The 22,345-nt window shown below is 41.4% G+C and overlaps 1 protein-coding gene across 1 annotated transcript; it reads left to right on the forward strand.

The window, feature by feature from the left end:
- Positions 1-1,133: 1,133 nt before the first annotated feature.
- On the forward strand, positions 1,134-21,405 carry CLSPN (claspin). The gene is made up of 25 exons (XM_042438890.1): positions 1,134-1,216; positions 2,345-2,474; positions 3,988-4,373; positions 5,027-5,194; positions 5,707-5,790; positions 6,023-6,095; positions 6,240-6,348; positions 6,639-7,207; positions 7,491-7,694; positions 8,931-9,124; positions 10,285-10,487; positions 10,713-10,777; positions 11,293-11,498; positions 11,765-11,925; positions 12,543-12,766; positions 13,448-13,559; positions 13,946-14,018; positions 14,527-14,666; positions 15,919-16,083; positions 16,210-16,331; positions 17,400-17,530; positions 18,227-18,317; positions 18,596-18,678; positions 18,999-19,160; positions 20,215-21,405. The coding sequence occupies exons 1-25, from the start codon at positions 1,208-1,210 to the stop codon at positions 20,323-20,325; spliced, it is 3,975 nt and encodes a 1,324-aa protein (XP_042294824.1). The 5' UTR covers positions 1,134-1,207; the 3' UTR covers positions 20,326-21,405.
- Positions 21,406-22,345: the final 940 nt, after the last annotated feature.

The following is a 22,345-nucleotide window of genomic DNA, read 5'->3' on the forward strand; positions in this document are numbered from 1 at the left end:
TGTAATTAACTGCCTTGTGCGTCATGCACATGCGCACGTGTGTAGATTTGTAAAGCACCCAAAACGCAGTGGCTATTCTCCCTGGCATTAATGATTGATTAGCGCCTAGCGGCTGATAGTTAACCCAGGGAGCGGAGATCAATAGCAATCATGGGATGTCACTCAGCATTGGGGAGGAATGAAAGGCATTGGTAGGGAGGAAGCGGGTTGGTATCAGCAGCTGAACACACGCCGTGGGTCCTGATCCTCAAAATGACATCCCACGGGCGCACTGCCCCGCGCAATACATCTTCGAAGAAAGAGAAGCTCCATTAAAGTGGCCATGAAGCATTAGCGAGCATCTTTTCAGTTTTGGGATTTTGGTGACAATGCATTCCCGACGTTGCTTTATTTGTGCAATTGTGTGCGATAACCGTCTGCGCACATTGCGCAGTTGCGGGATGCTTTAAATGCGCTTTAATCTCTCTTTAATGCCGAAACCAGCCCCAGTGTGATAAAGTCCTATGTTTAATCCCATTCGTGCCAATAAAGCTGCCATAATCGAAGCGTCTTCTGGATTATGGTCGTGAACATAATAACAAATGGCATTGAACTAATGAGGATTTTGGAAGCAATATGCTATTCATGATGGGATATGATTGAATGTAAGGTACTCTTGGACTTCAGCTCCCAGAATCCCAGGCTATTGTCCAACATGGCTGAGGCTTCTGGGAGCTGTAGTCCAAAATCTTCTTAAAGGGCACAGTTTGGGGACTACAGTCCTTTTTTAGATTGTAAGCCTGAGGGTAGGGAAATGTCTAATTAACTATTTGTAAGCCTTTCTGGCTGAATAAAACAAACAAACAAATAAATAAATTTTGGTGTTTCTGGAGGAGAGGGGAAGGAACCCGGAAGTTTCAGCTTCATGAAGTGGCAAGGTCACTCTTCATTTTTTATCTCTTTGTATATATCTCTATGCGTCGCGTAGAGGGCGGGGCTTGAGGCAGGGAGGCGGTGCCTCCGCCGAAACCCTGTTTCCCCATTGGTCTGTAGAACGTCCTTGGCAGTACGGCGACCAATGGGAATGCGCGGCGCGGGCGGTGACGCAGGGAAGCTATATCCTGATTGGGTGTGGCTATGTGGGCGGTGTCAAACGCCAAGGGAAGGCGCGAAGGCTCGAATTCGGGCTCAGAGAGGTCCCTTCGTCGGACGGGAGCGAAGCGGTGCTATGGAGGAGGTGAGCTTCGCCTTGCCTTGTGTGCCTGGTCCGCACTGCAGGGTTAACGCGGTTTGGTACCGCTTTAACTGCCAGGGCTCCGTGCTATGGAATCCTGGGATTTGTAGTTTGCTGTGGTCCCAGGGCCTCTCTGAAAGGGAAGGCTAAATGTCCCACAAAAACTACAGATCTCCTTTGAAAAAGGATGCAAATACACACACACACATATACATATACATATGCTTGTGTGTATGTATATATATATATATATATGCAAATATATATAGAATATATTTGTATTATACATGTATGTATATGAGTGTATGCATATATATATATATATAGAGAGAGAGAGAGAGAATTTGGAATATGTATATTATATATGTATTGTATGTATATGACTGTGTGTATGTGTGTGTGTGTGTGTATATATATATATATATATATAGACTATGGAATATGTATATGACTGTATATATATGTAGAGAGAGAGAGTATGTATATTATATATGTACCGTATGTATATGTCAATATATATGTATAGAATATATATACACACACACACATATACATATGCTTGTGTGTATATGCACATATATGTAGAATATATATATATTATACATGTATGTATATGAGTGTGTGTGTATCTATATCTATATATATAGAGAGAGAGACTTTGGAATATGTATATTATATATGTATTGTATGTATATGACTGTGTGTAAGTGTAGGTGTGTGTATATACCTGTATATATATATGTATAGACTATGGAATATGTATATGACTGTGTGTGTGTGTGTGTGTATATATATATATATATATATACTGTATATATATATATAGACACAGAGAGAGAGAGAATGTATATTATATATGTACTGTATGTATATGAATATATATATATATGATACACACACACACACACAATTGCCATGTTTCCATCCTCTGGGATCCTGAGATTTGTTATCTGACAGAGAAGGGTAAATATCTCACAAAGCTGTGCATCTAAGAATCCCATAGCAGTGAGCCATGGCAAACAGTATTAATGTTGTAACCCGCCTCAAAATGAAATGATATTATTAATAACATTATGCGCTGTACTTCTTTTGCCTCTCTCTTCATGTGTACCGATGTTGTTTTGGTCGTAGGTTGGCTCAGACGTCCAGGACGCGAAATCGCAAGAGGCCTTCGACAGCGATTCGGACAGCGGCCAAGGCAGCTGCGAAATGGACTCCCCGGCAAAGATCAACGAGGGGAAAGCGTCTGCCGATGATGGAGGTGAGGACCTTACTACGATATCCCTTTGGCTCTCAAAAGCATAGAGGGATCCTCACAATCATAGCACCATAGAGTTGGAAGGGACCCCAAGGGCCCTCTAGTCCAACCTCCTGCCATGCAAGAACTCACAATCAAAGCATCCCCATTGAGAGATGGCCATCCAGCCTCTGCTTAAAGGCCTCCAGGGAAGGAGACTCCACTGCTCTCCTTTGCACGTTCCACTTATTTGTTGGAGGCTTTGTTACCTGACGTATACCTGTATATACCTATCCCATATCTACGCTTTTGTTATAAGTTAATGTTTTTTTGGGGGAACCCAAGAATCCCTCATTGGGGCTGAGGGATTTGGAGAGTTGTAGTTAAAAAACAACAACACCTTTCCAGGTCTGATCATGGTGGTTGTTGTTCTGAGACTGAGAGACTCATAGCGCCTGAACAGACAGGCCAAAATAAAGCTGTTTCAGGTGACTTTGGAGGTATCTTGTTTAAATGACACACACATCTTAAGAGGCCAGAAGCTGTGCCTTAGGACTGGAGCATGGCTTTGGCGCGGCTTCCAGCCTCTTAGGACGCATGCAGCATTTAAACAGCATACCTCCAAAGTCACCCGAAGCAGCTTTATTTTGGCCTATCTGTTTGGGCCCATAGAATCATAGAATAATAGAGTTGGCTCCCTCCTCAATATGACATCCCTTCAAATATTTAAACAGGGCTATCATATTACCTCTTAACCTTCTCTTCTCCAGGCTGAACATCCCCAGCTCCCTAACTATACTCATCCCTCCATATTAGCGGCTTTCATATATGCGGCTTTCATAATTCACGGATTTGATTAATATGTTCTCTCTAGGAATATCTGGGTCTTCCTCTGCTGCAGCTCTATGGTCAACTTTAACCAAAAGTCTCGCTGAAAGACCTAGAGATTCCTAGAGAGAACACTCCAATAGGCCTTTGTAGCTCCTCCAGCTCAACTCTATGGTCAGTGCCTGTCAGACGTTGACCACAGAGTTGCGCTGGAAGACCTAGAGATTCCTAGAGAGGTGTCCTCTCAGGTAAAAACACTGTTTTTGTCATTTGTGGTTTTTCCATGTTCACGGGGGTCTTGTGCCCCTAACCCTAGTGAATATGGAGGGACAAGTGTAAATAGGCTTCTGAACTGGAATGTAGGTTGTAGCCAGAAAAGGCATTATTTTGGCTAAGAGAGCAACGTTATCCAACAAGCTTCAGCGAAATCATATTGAATTCAGCATAAGCCCTCCTTAGAAGGTATATATAATTGGATTTGTAGTGCCATCAGTAAGAAAAAGAGGGTAAGACTTTAAGAGATGAGAGATAACTTATTTTATGGTTTAGCTATTTTATTGCACTAATGTTAGTATTTCACTAATTATATTTTTATATTGTGTTGTATTATTTTATTGATGTAAGTTATTATTATTATTATTATTTAAAACATGCATGGGGGGAAAAGGGATGGAAGCAAAGGGATGTATAACGTTTATATTTTTAACAGATTCAGATGAAGAGATTTATGTGAAGAAGAGAACAAAGTCTAAGAAGGTGCTCCAAGACAGCGATAGCGAAAAAGAAGACCTCGTTCCTGAGAAATCAGAGGCTTCGGAGGCGGAAGGTGTGAAGGAATATGAGGATACGCTTCTTGCTAAGGAGAAGAGATCCAGCCCAGCTCTGCTTGACAGCAATGGCAGTGATGCTGAGGACCTATTGCCTAGGCTTCCATGGGAAAGCCCCAAGAAACATGGGAAGAAACACAAAACGTATGGCGTGAAACAAAGCGAAGGAAAAGAAAAAGGTAGTCCAAGGAGAAGGAGGACGAAGAAAGAAAAGAGCACGAAGGCCATTAGACAGGCGTCAAAGAAGGAAAAAACGCAAGAACGAAAGGTATGACGGGAAAGAGGGGAGCACTTTGCAGAACTGTGCTTTCATGCATTGACTTGAACCCCTGTGGTGCACCATTTTAGCATTATAGTAGCCCAACTCACTACTGTCTCAGGAGAAAAGAAGACTGGGGCCTGTTACAGACTGCCAAAATAAAGCTGCTTCGTGTCTCTTTGGAGGTATGCTGTTTAAATGATGCATGCATCCTAAGAATCCGGAAGCTGCACCAAAGCTGCACTCCAGTTCTTAGGAATGGAGTGTGGCTTTGGCATGACCTCCGGACTCTTAGGGCCCATGCATCATTTAAATAGCATACCTCCAAAGAGACCCGAAGCAGCTTTATTTTGGCAGTCTGTAACAGGCCCCAGTCTAGATAAATATGACCCAAGTGTTCTCGATTTGACACTTTAGACTGTGGATAGGATTGCATGATGGAATGTTTCTCACTTTGAGGAAAACCCCACAACTGATACATGTCACATTGAATGTGGAAAATAAATCACAGAGGGCATAAAAAGAGTTGATAAAGAGGTGCTTCTTTGTCAGAGGCTTTGTTAACTGAGGTATGCCTATATAGTATGTATTTGAAATGGGTATCGAAGGAATGAGGAGATCAATTTTTAATTCAGTTTTTAATTCTGTTTCCCTTGGGTCAGGAGGACGGCGAGGAGTTTACTTTTAATGACAGCGGGTGCCTGTTGGCTGATAAAGACCTCTTTGAGAACGGCTTGGAGGAAGAGGAACAAGACGGGGATTCCCTTTTCCAAGATGGAGAATCGCTGGAATCAATAAAAGCTGCGGCGAAGGAGGAAATGAGAAAAAAGGTAAATTCTACCGAATCTTTCCAAAAAATCAAAGCAAAGTGTTTGGTTTATTTTCGTTTTCCTGAGCCAACTGCCAGGTAGCCTGCATTCTCACCTGCAGAAATAATCCAGTTTGATATCAGTTCAACTGCCATGGCTATACAATCCTGGGATCTTTAGTTTTGTAAGGTATTTGACCACCTCAGTCCCAGAATTCCATAGCATTGAGACATAGCAGTTCAAGTGGTGTCAAAGTGGATTATTTCTGCAGTGCAGATGCAGCGGCAAGGAGATCAGTACGTTGAAATAAAGGGTGTAGGAAGCTTCCAAATGTACTACTGTGGTGGAGCACACCTGCAAAGTGTGGCAGTCCAGTTTACTGGGCAACAACCAGCTCTGACTGGCCAAATGTGCCACAGCAATCTTAAAAACCTTTGGGATCAAGGAAATTAACATTGTGTGTGATAAATCTGTAAGCATGTCTCACTTTTGTGGGAGATGAGATTTGACTGAATCCTCTCCCTTCATCTTAGTCCAAACTGCTGTTTACTGATGCTGAAGATTATGAACGTGTGATGGATGAAAATGTGGAACCACTGTTAAAAGAGCCTAGAAAGGTAAAAATAAACAAATCTTCATGTGCTCTTGTTTTTAGCTTTCCTTCTAATTTCAAGGTTTTTTTTGGGAGGGGGAAATGGTGACGATTTGCATGGTACTTAAAGACCACTATATCCTCCATCTTTGGTATGTCATATTTTTAATTCTTTGAGTAATGTGCTGGCCATATATATATATATAAAATCTACCTTACATTTGTGAGCGTGTTCACCTCCATGTTGTTCATATTAGGAGCGGAAGGCAGCCAAGTTAAGTAAAGAAGCCATGAAGAAGCTGCACAGTGAGACCCAGCGGCTTCTTAGAGGTAAGAGTTAAAGAGAGTCTATGCATGATTCTGTAAAACATGTGAACTCATCCTTATTGTGGTTGTGTATCAGTAAGATGATTTATGCTTTTCCTCGTTGCGCTACATAAGGTGGTCTAATGTCCTTGTTTCCTTCTCTGGTAGAAGCCACTGTGCCACTCCCATATCACCTACCGGAGGCCAAAAGCGTCCATGAATTCTTCAAACGTAAACCTCGCCCTGTCTTCCAGGGCAGTGCAATGACTTTGCTAAAGTAAGTCAAACCTGGCTTAAAATGGGCAAATATATATATATATGGGTGTTGGTTGGGAAATATTGTATCATCTCCCTTTTCGGCCCCAAACGAAAGAGCAATTTATACATTGCTGTGTCTGGATATTGGCCGAATCTGTGAAATTGTATATTTTCATACTCTTCTTTCAAGGTTATCAGGCTAAACTATTATTATGTTCTATGTTTCTTTTGTATGTCTCCCTTGTGCGTTCACATGACAGCATTCATGGCAGTGGAAGGTGATGATAGCTTGACTGTTTTTCTTGACAGGTCGACTAAATATCAACCGAATCTTGATGAAGAAAGTGCTGTTCCAAAGAAATCTGGCGCCAGTGGCAATGAGACTGGGAAAGAGCAACCTGACCAGTCGCCAATGAGAGAACTGGGAGAGAGGGTTAATCCAGAGGATTCGGCTTTCCTGGACCCTATATTGGTAAACACAAGTGGCTCTTCTACTGAGAAAGTGGAAAAAACAACAGGAGATTGCCTTGAGCAAAATGAACAGAACAGTGATTCCAAACCTGAGTGCCTTAGAGAGGAGTGGACTTCTGACAATCAAGAAAAGCATAGCCAAATCACCACTGAATGCCTCAAATCACTGGAGAATGAAGTGGAAGAAAGTGCCCTTCAGCAAAGGGAGGAGTTGCCACCAGGACTTTGCACAGGGCCCAAAGAAACTGTCCAGCCACCAGAAGCTGCATTGGTACCTACTGGTGAAAAGACAAAGAAGTCCAAACTGGATCGGCTTCGGGAGCTGGGTGTGGACCTGACAGTCAAGCCTAGACTTTGTTCTGAGGATGATTCGTTTATTGATCTTGACGAACCTAAGCCTAACAAAGGTATGGTGCCAGATTTGTATTTGCATCCTTATGCCATGTTTGTAGAGTTTTGATCTTTACTCCTTTATAGAGCCACCGCCTTGTGCAAGAATTCAGGGAAACCCAAGCAGAGATGGACACAGTGGTTAAATTGTTAACAGGAAGGCTCCTGTTCTTCACCTGGACCGGTTCTGTTAATTTTAGCTGGATCTTGTTGATCTAATTGGCTAATCAAAAATAAAGGCTGCAGAAATTCAAAAGAAGTGATTATAATACTATGGTATTTTTTCCCTTTTTAACAAAGGTGTCAAACCAGAACTTGAAGCACTGAAAGAACGTTTTGCGAAGCACGCCCTTCATGCTGCCAAACCAAAGACGGAGCGAACGGTCAGCTTGAATATTATTCGTAAAGAGACGACTAATGAAGGCAAGGAGGAGCTGAAAGCAGATGTGGTGCCGGTGATACTGGCCGCAGAGACTGTAGAAGATGCCATCCCCACAAAGCCAGGTATGGTTAAGGGAGCAGAAGCGCAAGGGTTGTTTGTAAGGCTGGGGAAACATTTTTGTCCCCAGTAATCAGATTCCAATTTGCCAACAGCTTTAGCAGGCCAGCAATAGCTAGAACTAAGGGAATGGGACACAGATATCATTCTTACCAGTTTGGACATTTCTCTACCAAGCATGCAAAGCATGGTTCGATTTCGCCCAGGGATAAGACCCAGTACAATAATTCAGGTTGTAGATCCCAGGCTGCAAAATGGAGCTTAGTTGCAGTCCACTTGCAAGCATCTGCAATGATGCTTTCTGGCCTTCCTGATCCTGATTTATTTAGCCTTTCTTTGTAGGTTTGTTGGTAACTGCTGAACATCAGCCTTGTTGCAGTGGTCTTGACAATGAATGATAGGAGGAAGGAAAACCCTGGTCTGGCTTATTGAGTTGCACCAGCTTTGTGGGTTAGCCTTGGCCAGATAAAGGTGTATATTGATGCTGTTCTGTAAGTAGAGATGTGGTGTTTTATTTTTCTACTGAACATTTTCCACATCCTTTCTACTTACCTACCTAACTGCGTCACATATGTATAGTTGTCTGGGCTGGGCTGTTCTGTTGCAATCAATCGTTTTAGATGGACTAAATATAGGATATGGGCTTCTAATTATTCTTCTAAGTCGGGGCGGAAAGGTGAGGGCTCTTGTCTTGACCAGTTTTAATCCCCAAAGCAAAATGTTTCCCGACAGTGTCATTCTTAAAGAAGAGACCTTGCTATTTGATAAGGGAAGAGTCTGCATCTTTGATGCAGAATACAAAAGAAAAATCAAATGCCCTAGCTATGCCCGGGGAAGGGTGCTTTGTGATAGTGAAACCTTGAATTCTTTAGTGGCATCAACTGCTCTGGGGCCTGCCTATCAACAGGAAGATCTGTTGAGCAAAACATGCTTTCAGCTAGGTTTAAAAATCTGGAGAATCAAGCAAAGGCGAGAACACAAGAGTTGTATGTTTTAGGCAAGCATAAGCCTGGCCTCATCTTCACTGATCGACTTCTGTATGCTCAGTTTATCCTAGCCCAGAAGACTTGACTCTCTCAGTCAGCACTTTGGTTTGTGCAACTTTTGCCTCTGTTTCAAATAAATTACCCAGGCTTTTAAAATAAACTGAATAGCTTCATTAAAATATTTGCCCAAGGTGGTACAGTAACTGTGTGTGTATGAACTGTGCATCTAATATTTATGCTTTCCTGGCTGTCCAGGTGAAAAGTTATGTATGCTGAAGGCTAAGCTGCAGGAGGCCATGAAGCTCCGCAGGATAGAAGAACGCCAGAAGCGACAAGCATTGTTTAAACTGGATAATGAGGAGATGATGGAGGAGGAAGAAGAAGAAGAGGAGGAAGAAATGACAGATGAATCTGATGATGATGAGGAGGAGGAGGAAGGCAATAAAGAGGTCTTCCCTTTCTTTTCTTTTTGTCTACATCAGCAAGTTTTAGAGGGTTGCTGATTGTTCACAAATTGTCCAGGAACTAAGACAGTTGGGAATTTGTGCCATGTTTCATATTGGCCCTTTGCCAGGGAGATAAAAGTTCTTTGAAATGTGACAAATCATCATATTTTAGTGTCCTAAAGGCTCCAGCTGCCCAGAGAAAGGCAATGAAGAGCAGGTTTTCCTTTGTCCAATGGTTTGGGCAAAGCTTCAGGTAGTTTTGCAGGCGGAAGCGTGTATGCACCCCATTCGCCATGTCCAATTGATCAGGAAGCAATTTCCTTCTGTGAAAAGGGGGTTAATGGAGTAATTAGGGTGTCCAGCCATGGAATGCTGAAGTGCCTCTTTCATACCTTGCAACAGTTGTGATCATGAAATACCAAATACAGGATGGTATAAAATGAGATCAAGATTAACATAATTATGCCCTTCACACATCTTAGCAGCAAAGAACTCCAGTAACAAACAGTATAGTTGTGAGTGGCACAGGTTGAGCAGTGCTTTGCCCTGCCACATTCTCCTTTTCCTTTAGTGATTTGGATTTGTACAAGTACCGTACAACCATGAACACATTCTCCCCTTGAGAAGGCCATGACCTGAAAATCTTTCTCCTAGTGTATTCTCAGAAGCAAACCTTTAAACCTGGAGGTAGCATAAAGCCATTGCAACTGATAGCCGTCGATTGCTGTATTCCCCCGGATTTTGTTGAATTCTACAGGCTGATATTTTTTTATTTAGAAGGTTTAATTAAAGATCTGCAATTTCACTTTTGAATTCTTCAAGAACTCTCAAGTGGATACTGTCTGCACCCTATGATTCAATTGTTTGTAGCTTACCAATGAGGTCTAGCACTTTGTCTCTTGTTAGTACTATTTGCCTCTTGGAAACACGCACTCATGCTCAGTTATTTCCCCCGTATCTTCAGCAGTTGCATTCATGGCTGGTTGAAGGGCTTTTTCATAGGTGACTGATTGACCACCATGTGAACATGTTATCAAATTGCATAGGACTTTGGTCTGATCCCGTATGACTCTCATTGTGTTCTCAAGAGTCCTCACTTGCTCTGGAGGGTACACTTTTCAAGTGAATTAATTCTCTTTTGCTCACTTGTGTTACTCTTTTAGAGTATAGAGTATCTTCTTGATGAGGCAGAAGAGGACAATGAGGAGCTAGAAGAGCAGGCGGTTGAAGATGGTGACAAAGAAACAGACAAGGAATCCATTGATGAGGAACCAGTGGCCAAGCCTGTGCACTTCAGGGCTGTTCCAAAGCTGCCTTCCACAGAGTCGACATTGTTGCTGTTCAAGGATAATTCTTCAAAAACAGGGTACGTTTTGCCATTTGTGCATCAAAAGCATATATGTATTGGGGATAGATCTGAAATACAAATTGCCTGTTGCCTTATGTTAGGTAGTACCAACAGCCTCTTAACAACAGTTAAGTTCACTCACATTCATTCATGCTAATTTCTTTGAATACTGCCATATGTAGAACAATCCTTAACAAAAAAAGAATATGATTACCTTACATTGGCTACACTTGTTTCTGACAGATGTTCTCTTCCCTGTGAAAAGGCTGAGATGGAAGAAGTCATGGACAAACGACCGGAGAAGCTGGGTAAAACACCTGCCCACTTTTTCAGTTGGCATCTATTTTGAGCAGTGCACTTCTCTGTTAAGAACCTTCCCTTGAAATATCTTGCGTAACTCTCTTGCTCTGTTACCAAAACCTGAGAGACCCATCATAGTCACTTATGGAATATATTTAGATTTGGCAGAGAGGAGATCCCAGAAGCAAGTCCCTGCTCACCTGTAAAGCGAACTACCTTTGTCAGATTACTAGTTTGCTGCTTAAACAACTTCACTTGGTTGTTGTGAAGCTAAAATATTTTTCCCTGCTTAGGGGAAGTAAATAATGAAAGTAAATAATGCATGTGGACTCAGAGGGAGCTGGAAAGTATTTTTATTGGGTTGGGTGAGTGTGTTTTGGTGTCTCTGGGTGCTGTCCACGCATGTTTAAAGCACCCAGACTTTAAACACAGTCTGTGGTAACTGCAATATTATTTATTATTTGTTACATTACTATGTTTTGGTTCTTCTAAGATCAATTTTCTCCCACCACAATTCCCTTAGAAGATGAAGATTCCTTTTTGCTGCCAAATTTGGCCAAGGAGAACAGCCACAACAGCAGCTTTGAGCTCATTGGTTCCATGATTCCCTCCTATCAACCTTGTAATAAGCAACTCACACGTGGGGGCAACTTCTTGTCTGCCGTTGGCGCGGTGCGCTCTCCTTCACCTGGCTTTTTCAAAACAAGCTTTGTCAGTACTGCGTCCAAGGTAAACTTTTTTAAGCTTTGCAGACTTAACTGATTCCAAGTGGTCACTAGGGCTGCATCTACACTGCAGAGTTAATGCAGTTTGACACCGCTTGAACTGCCATGACTCAAGGCTTTGGAATTCTGAGATTTGTAGTGAGATATTTAGCCTTTCACAGAGAAAGCTCACAGAGAGTTCTGGAGCCACAACAAACTACAAATCCTGATTCCATAGGATTGTACCATGATAGTTTAACCAGTAGTTTTTCTTTTGGGGTGTCTGCTTAGAGCTCAGGAAAGGCATCTGAGCCATCCCTCCCCATTGAAGATTCACAAGATCTCTACAATGCTACATCTGAAGAGAAAAGTCCAGTTCGAGCAGCTGGGAGGTTCCAGTTCCAGTTTTCCTTAGAAGATGATACTCAGAGTCAGTTGCTTGATGCAGATGGGTAGGTAGCTGTACAAAGCTGTCTTTCTTATATTGGCAATGGTTTCAAAAATGCGATTAAAATATCATTCCTAAAATAATTTTTCAGTGACTGTTCTGTGAGTGGTTTGAATGTTGGACCAGGACTTTGGAGACCAGGGTTTGAATCCCTGCTTGGTTATGGGAACCCACTGGGTGAATGCACCTTAGGGTTGCCATAAGTTGGAAACGAAGGCTCACAACACATGTGCACATGTTGCATTAAATATAGTGGGACTTAGTAAGTGTGCCTAGAATTGTCTGGCATGGATCTTTAAGTCCGTAGAACAGATAAAGAGAGTGATAAAATGCATCTGTTGTTCTTCAATTGGATTCTTGCTATCAGAAATAGAAACTGCCAATTCACTACTGGGAAAAAATGAAAAGAATTTGAGTTATTAGGCAAGATGCTGCTATCAGCTCCCAGTGAATGCAGAATCTTGGAAAGAAATAGGATTGCTGTGGGCATTTATTCTACATCTGAGGGTAGTCCTCAGAGAAGTGGTTTCCTGAGGTTTCTGTGTTATAACATTAAACCAGGTGAGACTGCTTTGGTGAAAGTAAACATCTTATAATAGCTACACACAAATTTTGCTTTAGGTTTTTGAACGTTGGTCATCAGCAGAACAAATACCAGTCGTCCAAGAGCCGCCTGCCTTTGGCTAGCATGGATGAGAATGCAATGGATGCCAATATGGATGAACTGTTGGATCTCTGTTCTGGACAATTCGGGTCTCAGGACAAACTGCCTAGCACTTACGGCAGCAAGAAGCCAAACATGGAAGAACTGCTTAACCTTTGCTCTGGAAAGTTTGCATCTCAAGGCAAGTCCTAAGTCTTATTCCTCACAGCAAGAGAGAGTGCAGACTGTAAGCCCAAGTTGTGCCCTTGGTCTTTTGTAGGTTGAACACTAAATCCAGAGAGAATACTTAATTCAGACCAAAACACTTTTGCAGGCAGATGAGGAACGTAAGCTACTCCATACCTAGTTCTGGCCAGGAAATTGTATCTGAATATTTTTAATGGACTATTAATTGTTAAAGTCATTTTACCTATTCTTTTCATTTATACTATGGGGTAAAGTGTGGGCAGCGTGCAGCTACTGAGGCTGTTTAGTAACCCTGCAGTTCCATCCTGGACTCCACTAAAAGTTCTCCCCAAACTCTTGGGGAAGGGAAGGACATTACCTGTTCCTGGAATTCATGATTGGAGTAGAACAAAGGTCTCCCATTACCAATAAACAAAATCTTTTCTGCCTTCTGGCCACTTCCGTTTTGATTTTGTGCAGTGGTTTTTGCATTTTTGTGAGCGGGTGAAACTGGCCATTGTTTCAAAGTACAGGTACTTTGATTTTCCAAAAATCTTGTTTCTGAGTGGAGACCTCTCCAGTACTGTTAGTATGCTACTTAAGAGTATTCCCTCCTATTTCATGTGGGGCAGATTGGATGCTGACCATGGCCTACCAGCATGGTTACATGACTTCTCAATTCTGATTGTTTTCTCAGATTCTCCCATTCGAGCCTCTTCAGAACCCTCTAAGCTGGAAAAAGAGGACAGCACTGATGACGCCATGGCAGAGGCAGTAGCTCTTTGTTCTGGCTCTTTCCCAAAGGACAGGTGAGGATCTGAAGGACAGGGATGTGCAAAGTATCAAGTCCCTTGTCAGTTTTTCTATTCACTTCAGTGGACGGGATCATAAAAAGAATGTGTTTTAATAGACCAGACTTAGTTACATCTGCATATCAAAGCTTTCCAGTTAAACTGGAAACTAAGACGTTCTGGTGCTTCCTCTTGCTCATTTCTCCCCAAGATTAGCCATGCTTTGTTTGAACACTGCAGCACCTTGGATTCCTCTCTGCCTATGGTGCTCTTTCAGTTCTTATCTTGTTCTGTTATGGCTCATTAGGTGGGACTGGTTATATAGCAACTTAAACTGACATGTTTAACCTCTGTTCCATTCCAGAAGTATACTTTCTTCTAACCTCCCATTTCTGTACTTGTAGGGAAGATGAAGAAGAAGAAGAGTTTGGCGATTTCCAGTTGGTAACTGATGACCATCCCTTTGATAGTGAAGAAGTGAGTATCATCAGTATTATGCATCTTTGCAGGGTGTTTTTCTGAACAAGCTTAGAAAGTTGGGTTGTATCAAACACTTGACCTCCGTTCGCACAAGTCAGTGAAGGAATGTCATCCATCCTCTCCACTTCAGCCTCCTAAAACATCATGGGAAACCCCCCCAGAATATGTTTTCCATATTGAAGACAGCTGAAGGTGTTGAAAATCCTGACATTGTGAGCATCACATTGGATTTTAGCCTTTGCATGCAGCCAAAACTTGAAAATATCATTTTTACCTAACAGAACAAGGGCATCATGGTGCAGATGAACTGCCTTATTCAAGTTTCATCTACAGTCTGAATCTCCCTTATCCAAAATGTTTGGGCCCAGAAGTGCTTTGGATTTCATTTTTTTTCCAGATTGGAATATCTTCAGAATATTGAAATGGTAGAGAGTAATAAAGAACATTAAACAATATACCCATGTACTGCCTGAATTTCTGAATGCAATATTTTCTGGATTAACAGGACGAGAAGAGCAAAGGGGAGGAGGAGGAGGAAGAAGAAGAAGAGGAAGGGAGCGAGGAGGAAGAAGAGGGTGAAGCTGAATCGGAAATTGATGATGAAGAGGAAGTGTTGAGACGAAGAGAAGGGTTGAAGAAGAAATTGTAAGTAAATCCTTGTAGCCTTGCCAACGTAGAATGCTATTGTAGTTTTGCTATATTCTGAGGAAATGCAGAAGCTGAAGCTAAATGAAACACACACAAAATGTACACTTGAAGGATGCAAGTAACAGAACATTTCAGTGTCCTGCCTGAGAAGATTAGCAAACTAAGCTATGGGAGCTGGAGGTTGCTGCTCCAACAAAGGGTGCACTTGTATAAATAATGCAGTTTGAAACCACTTTAACTGCCCTGGCTCCATCCTACAGAATGGTGTGCCTTCTCACAGTCCTAAGTAGTATAGCCAGTGATGAGGCATGCTTAGGGTTATAGTACATCAATATCTGACCTGCTTCCTGACTCTCATCTTTACCTTAGACAACATAAATGGAACTTGGAGGCTGAGGATTCAGAAAAATCTCCCTTAGCAGTAAGTGGCTAACAGGCTAGTGAACGTTTTTATAGGCTTGCAACATTCCTGGGCTCATTTGCAAGGCTGACATGTTGAAAATTCTCAAATTTCTGCATAGAATTATACAACTTTGTAATATACTTGAAGCTGCCAGGAGTTGCATATGCACTTTGCCTGCCATGAAATGTTGAGTAGTTGGTGTGACGGGTTTTGCTAACACATAATGATCTCAGACACAGGTGTTGAGATAATACCGGAAGGAAGGTAAACATGAGGAGCCTGTACCAGGTTGTTTCTGTGAAAGAGTCTAGCTGTAAAAACAAACAAGGAATGGTATCAGAACAAGAGAGAAAATATGTGTATTAATTAGAATGAATAAGACTTTAGCCCACTTTGAAATTGTGTGCAGTTTAATTAGACAGTGTTAACTTTTGCTGGTCAGTTCTGACAGTGAAAGTCACAAGACTGGATATATATTTTCTTAATAAAGGTTTTCTCAGAATTTCATTACTGAATCTGGGTTTGTTAGCTTGGTATCCTGCCAGATGTGACAGAAGCCTTGCACTTCCAGTCTATTGTAGTTCAGTGATTTTGGTCTATGTTGGTGCTATATAAAGTTTAGCTAGTATCTTCTCCAGATATAAATGCCTTTTTTGAAACAGCAAAGCAGAACAAGCTACAGAGAGTGTGTCTCTACCCGAGAGCTGAATTTGAGGTTCTTTGGTAGTCAGGCGCTGGTACTTCTGGACAAGACGAGTCCCTGGTTTGTCATGGTCAACAATACCTTAAATTCTTTAAAACTCAACTTGTTTTTCCTCTTCTCCATCTCCCCTTGGAATCATTTAGTATATTACAGGACTTCATGGAAGATGAGGCTGAGCTTTCGGGGAGCGAAGTGGGAAGCGAAGATGAATACGATGGCGAGGAACTTGATGAATATGAAGAAGAAGTCCTTGATGAGAATCTCCCTACTGATGTGGAGCTGCAGGATCAAGTTAACAAGATACACATGTCAGTATCTGTGGAGTCATCCATGTGTGGAACTTAAGGGATGTCTTATTTTTTTGTGGAAGTATGGCTTCTTTTTCAAGTGAAGACCAATCTCTGTTTCCTTTCCTTGCATGGGTACCACTTTAGGAAGGTGATGCTGGACGATGACAAACGGCAGCTGCGCTTCTATCAGGAGAGATACCTTGCTGATGGAGACCTGCACAATGACGGCCCTGGGAGGATGAGAAAGTTCAGGTGGAAGAACATAGGTAGAGTATTGACAGAAGGAGTTCTGGACAACTCTTGACCCACCAAGTCAGTGCCATCAGTCAGTCACATATAACTTGGATACATGCTGAGTCTTTGGAATTGCAAAATACAAAATATTCCAAACTCCAAAATTGTCCACATGGGTGACTGAGATAGTGACACTTTTGCTTTCTCATAGTTCAGTGTATACATACTTTGTTTCATGCACAAAATTATTAAAAATATTGTGTATAAAATGACCTTTAGGCTATGTGTATGCGATGTATATGAAAGGTAAATGAATTTCATCTTTAGACGTGGGTTCAATCTCCAGGATATTTCAATATATATATGTATATGTGCAAATATTCCATAATTCAATACACTTCAGGTCCCAGGCATTTCAGATAAGCGAGACTCATCCTGAATACTGTTTGATAACTTTTCTGTTTCAGTAGTTATAAGCAGACAGAAAACCAAAAGAAGGTGGCCTTGATGGCTACCAAACATGGCTTGTCTTTCAAAGTCCCACTTGAGGAAGTGAGAAACATGCCTTTTTTTTTTTTAATCTTTAACACCTTGATTCTAAATGTTTTGTGACTGAATACCTTTCTCAGGAATGGACAACCTCAGAGGATCTATGGGCCAGTTTGGCAGCCACCCTGGGCAACACCAGTGCCTCCTACTGAAACAGAAATATTGGGCAGGGAACCGTCTAACTAAAAAGATTGCATGTACAGCGCTGTGTAAATTTACAGCGCTTCATAAATAAAGGTTAATAATAATAATAATAATTTTAAGAAACTCATATTATTTTTTACTTTTTGGAAACCAAAGCAAGAGACATGTGGGCTGTACTCCTTGGAAAACAAGAGGTCTAATAGGACTCCATAGGCTACAAGAGTGAAGGAAAGATGCATGTTACACCCCAATCTGTTCACTGTTCCACTGGGGAAGTGCTGTTTGAACCCTGTTCCAAGTCTTCCCCATGCTGCCACAGTGATTTTTTCTGCAATTACAAGTTTGCTTTTTAATGGAATAGTTCAGACTGGAGAGGCAAGAACTGATTCTCTTTCTGTATCTCTTAGATGACTCCTCTCAGATGGATATGTTTCACAAAGATGGTGAGGACGAAGATGAGAATGAGGAGCATCTACAGGAGACAGAGGCCAAGTGGAGGAAGGAGCGATTTGAGCGGGAGCAGTGGCTTCGGGAGCAGGTGACCAGTTTAGCCTAGCTGGGTTTGTCCAGGACCATTCCCTATTGCCTTCTTTTATCCAAGCATGATCACTTATGGGTCGAATTTAAAGTCTATCTGTCTGTCTGTCTATCTATCTATCTATCTATCTATCTATCTATCTATCTATTATTATTATTATTATTATTAACCTTTATTTATAAAGAATTGTAAATTTACACTATCTATCTATCTATCTATCGTGTAATGTATGATGAAGACACAAATGCCTTTGAAAACATGTTGTTTGTCATGGAAGGGATTGACTCCATGAAAGGGACACTTGTTGGCAAATGTGGGTGTGAAATAAAATGGCACTGGATTGAGTAGACAGGGTGCAGCTCCCACATTGGCCCCAAACATATTGGTGCTTTTTCTACTACAGAAATAACTATGTTGCAGCTGAAAGAGAATTCAAAACAAAATTTTGTGATCCCTCTGCCCTGTTTCCTACCAGAAACATTTTTGTAGAAGTCTTATGGTGGGTCAAAAAATGGCTGAGAATGTGTCCTAAAGCCTGTGTGCCAACTCTTGGCTGCTTCAGCCTTTAACGCTTTTTAAAAAGCAGAACCCTGACTAGCAAGACTTGCCTTTGTTTCAGCTGTTGCATCTTATGTATTTACTTCTTCCTGCTTGTTTAAAACTCCCTAGTCTAACAACAAACCTTTTTATTTGCAGTCAGAGAAAGGGGAAGAGGAAGATATCGATGAGAACAGCCAGTTCATGAAACTTGCAAAGAAAGTCACTGCTAAGTCCCTACAAAATAAAGGTATGTCTGTTTCTTTTGGAGCACTTGTGGATGCTAACTCTTGGATCACAGAACCCTAAGAACTTAATAATAGAACTGTAAAAAAGGAAGGAAGTGGCAATAAAGGTCATATCCTTCTTTACCAAAGAGTACCTGGGCCTCACAAAACTGGGATTCTGGAGTCATGGCATTTTAAATAGTGTCAGGCTGCATTATTTCTACAGCGTAGATGCACCCAGTGTTCCATCTTTCCCCCTGCAAAGCTTTCTCATCCTTTTTTCCCCCTCCTCTGATCCTAGCAACCACCCCAGCAGCAATTCAGGAATCAAAGTCGCTACCAAGAAATCCATTTGAAACATTTCATCCTGCCAGCCATCCCCAGGTTAGTAGCATAGCGGGTGGATTAAAGGGAAGAAATATCACCTTGCAGCTAAAGTGCTTCTTTTAAAAAAGAGTTGGTGCGTTGTTTTTTCATCACGCATGTCAAATTGCACAGTGGAGGTTCCCACACATTTGAGCATGTAAGGAGAGCATTTTGTTGTGGGGTTTTAATATTTAATTTAAAATTTGGGGGGCAGTGTTCTGTATCAGCTAAGAAATAAGCTCCTGGCTTACTTCTCTGAAGGCCTAAATGATCTTCAGTGGGCTCAGCCAACCTGCTTGAATCATACACCTCTGGATAACCTTCTCCTTGCTTTATAGATGAAGAATGGATCCCTGCTGAACCGGCCCAAGGAAGTCTTGCAGAAACTGGCAGCCATGTCGGACCTCAACCCAAACGCCCCGAGGAACTCACGAAACTTTGTCTTCCAGACGCTCTCCCCAGTTAAAAGCAAAGAGCCCACAGAGCAGTCCAAGCCTAAGGTAAATGTTTGATTTATTTGAGTAGGAGTAGTTACTTAGACTGTATTTAAGTTTTTTATTTCCCAGACTGAGTATGTTTAAGGACGCTTTTCAGTGTGGGGAGGAAAAAGAGAAAAATGTGTTTTTGTCTGGCAAGCAAATTGGCAGACACTCCTTATGTAGACCCTGCTACTATTATTCCTTAGAAATAGCACCTTGAATGTGCTTCCAGTGTATTTTTCACCACACTTTGAAGGGCCCCCTTTCATGCGTAAACACCATAGATGTTTAAATCCTTGTCTGATGTTTAGATAGTGTATTCCATATCAATTGATAGCCACCCTTGGTAGCCCAGTCTACTATTTGTTTTGAAAGATTAATAGTAACAATGCCAGAAAAGACCACCAATAGAAACCCTGGTAGTGGCTACCAATCCTGTGTGGATGGCTTAAACTAGAATGACCTTACATTTGCCCTTTGAATCCTTTGCATGCCTTTTGGCTTACCTATGTTGATCCTGTTTTGAGAGTGTCTGATTTAGCGATGGATTGAGGATGCATCTACACTGTACAAATAATGCAGTTTGATACCGCTTTTAAGTGCTCTAGCTCCATCCTATGCAATCCCGGGATTTGTAGTTTTACCATTTCTTAGCCTTCTCTGCCAGACTGCTGGTGCCTCACCAAACTATGAATCCCAGGATTTTGTAGGATGGGAGCCATGGCAGTTAAAGCTGTGTCAAACTGCATTATCTCTACAGTGTCGATGCATCCGAAGCCTTCCTTGGAAGCCCCTTGTAATTTTGTTATCTGATTCTTAGAGCAATAGATTGGATCCTTGCTGAGCTTAAAGGTTTGATTCATTGAGGAAATCCTAAGCTGCTTGTTCAGCCACCTGTAGAAAAATAAGAATACTGAGCAACATGGGCAGGAATACCTCTTTAAATTTAGTTCTTTAACAGTATCTGATGTTGATAATACATGTCAGTGTAGGTTAAGATAGGGATAACTTTTAAGTGCTAGAAAGTTGCAGACTGAGTTGCGGCGCTGCTATCTCGACTCATGCTGTCTTCCAGGTCAAGAAAAGAGTTCCCGTTCCTATTGCAACGCCTTCTCCCAAACGGCCCCGTCTTGATGGCACTTCAGCACAACAAATCCGGAGCATATTCCAGTATCTGGAGAGATAAAAGAGACAGATGGGTTACATGGGTTGCTGCCACATCCGATCCAGTTCCGTCTTCTTTCCATACTGCTCAGGTGTCCAAAAGTGAGTCATTCCAGCATGGATCTCCCTAATCTGAGAAACCCAGGGCTGTATGGGTAATAGCCACTTGAATGAGCCAGAGCTCAGGGTACTACCTGAGATTCTCAGGTACAAAGGGGACAGCAGGGAAGAAGAAGGTATGATTTACCTAAATGGATGCAGCATCAAATCCAGCATTAACTGTGAACTTGCATTCCTCCACATTGGTTTCTCATGGACTCAGTGTACATTGGACTCACAAGAAGTGCTCTGTATTGAGGGACCCTGCATTAAATGCTTGTGTTTCCATGCCTTTTGCCACTTACAAAGGCTGGATATATTTTTCTCCTCCGTTTCCTCACTGTTGTTGAAAGTATCTTGTAAAGTTCCTTCTTTCTCTCTCCACCAAATCAAGGCTTGCTGTTAACTTCTCTAAGAGACCATTTTGTACTGTAGGCCAAGATATAGAAATCCATTTCCTCCTGTGCCCCACGCCTCATTCTTAATGCTCTTTTTTTCTCAACAAAACCTTGAATTTGTATCAAGGAAGAAGATGGAAGAAGGGCAAAGTCTTGTTCTGCCAGTTGTGTCTCTCTTCCAGTTGTCCGTAAGTTTATATTTACAAGTTAAAGCTTTTAAAATGAAAAGTAGAGACCTAGAGAAAAAGGGTCTTGTTTTACAGTCCCAGTCAGTTTTGAAGCAGGATTTGAAATCTGGAAGGTGAATGAAATAATGCAGTATGCTTCTGGACTACATTTTGAATGTTTGCACTGAAAACTTTATAGAGCAATAACCTGCCTGTTGCTTCACATCCGTTCACTTCATTCCTCCAGTGAATTTCGGCCTTGGAGGAATGTATTTTCATGCTTTTTATTCCTGCTAGATTGTAAATTTATTTTGTCGGTATGTTTGTCTGAGTGCATATTGTATGTGGGTGCGTGTTGTGTATTAAAAAAATTAAATTGGTCATGCGTGTTATCTATAAAGGCTTGTGGTACTCCGCAAATATGCGTTCTTAATAAAGGTGTCACTTTTAATCTTTAGAAGTTGGAAATGAAGATTTCACAGGAAGGTCTTTGAATGGTGTTTTGAATGGAAGATAAAGCATTTTTTGCCCTGGGGAGGTGGTTGTGTATCAGTACATATTACTGTGTAGTGGTTTGAGTTTGGGTCCAATTTGTTCTAGAACCCATTTATTGGTCTTTTTATCAGTATACCATACCAGCACCACATATCAAATGACCTGATATTATTGTTGTTGTTGTTGATTTCTAAAGCACTATAGGTTTACACAGCGCTGTACATGCAATCCATTAAAATAAAATAAAGACCTGCCAGTGGCATACACTCTGCAAGGAACAATGGAGATTAATACATATATTAAATTAGAAGCAATAAAATAACACAGGTTAAAACAGCGTAGGCTAACAATCATGTAAGGCCTGGGAATGCTTCCCTAAACAAGATTTTTATCCCCATTACTTATCTCCATTGTCCAGCGTTTGCAACCGTTCATAAAAATGGGCGCTCCTTATTTTTAAATACGGTCACATTTGTGGCTTTGACTGTTGCGAATTCATGGATTTAATATGCTCTCTCTAGGAATCTGTAGGTCTTCCAGGGCGACTCCATGGGCAATGTCTGCAGAAATCATGCTGGAGGTCCAAAAGATTGCTAGAGAATAATAATAATAATAATAATAATAATAATAATAATAATAATAATAATAATAATAATTTTTATTTATATGTCCCACCTCTTCCAAGGATTGAAGCGGGATTACATCATTAAAATAATACAATGCAATTGAACTGTCAATAAAATACTAATACTGAATTATAAATCCCTATTAGTTCCTTAAAATCTCCAAACATCAATTCATATACAGTGGTACCCCGGTTACGAAATTAATTCGTTCCGCGCCGCTTTCGTAACCCGAAATACTTCGCAAGCCGAAAACCCAT

Source organism: Sceloporus undulatus, chromosome 9 (genome assembly GCF_019175285.1).
Source record: "Sceloporus undulatus isolate JIND9_A2432 ecotype Alabama chromosome 9, SceUnd_v1.1, whole genome shotgun sequence".
Taxonomy (NCBI): Eukaryota; Metazoa; Chordata; class Lepidosauria; order Squamata; family Phrynosomatidae; genus Sceloporus; species Sceloporus undulatus.

Bases quoted from the DNA above. Each gene is read 5' to 3' on its own strand.
- CLSPN (XM_042438890.1), top strand. The intron at 7,695-8,930 runs GTATGGTTAAGG...CTGGCTGTCCAG, and splicing joins TGCCATCCCCACAAAGCCAG to GTGAAAAGTTATGTATGCTG. The intron at 11,926-12,542 runs GTAGGTAGCTGT...ATTTTGCTTTAG, and splicing joins CAGTTGCTTGATGCAGATGG to GTTTTTGAACGTTGGTCATC.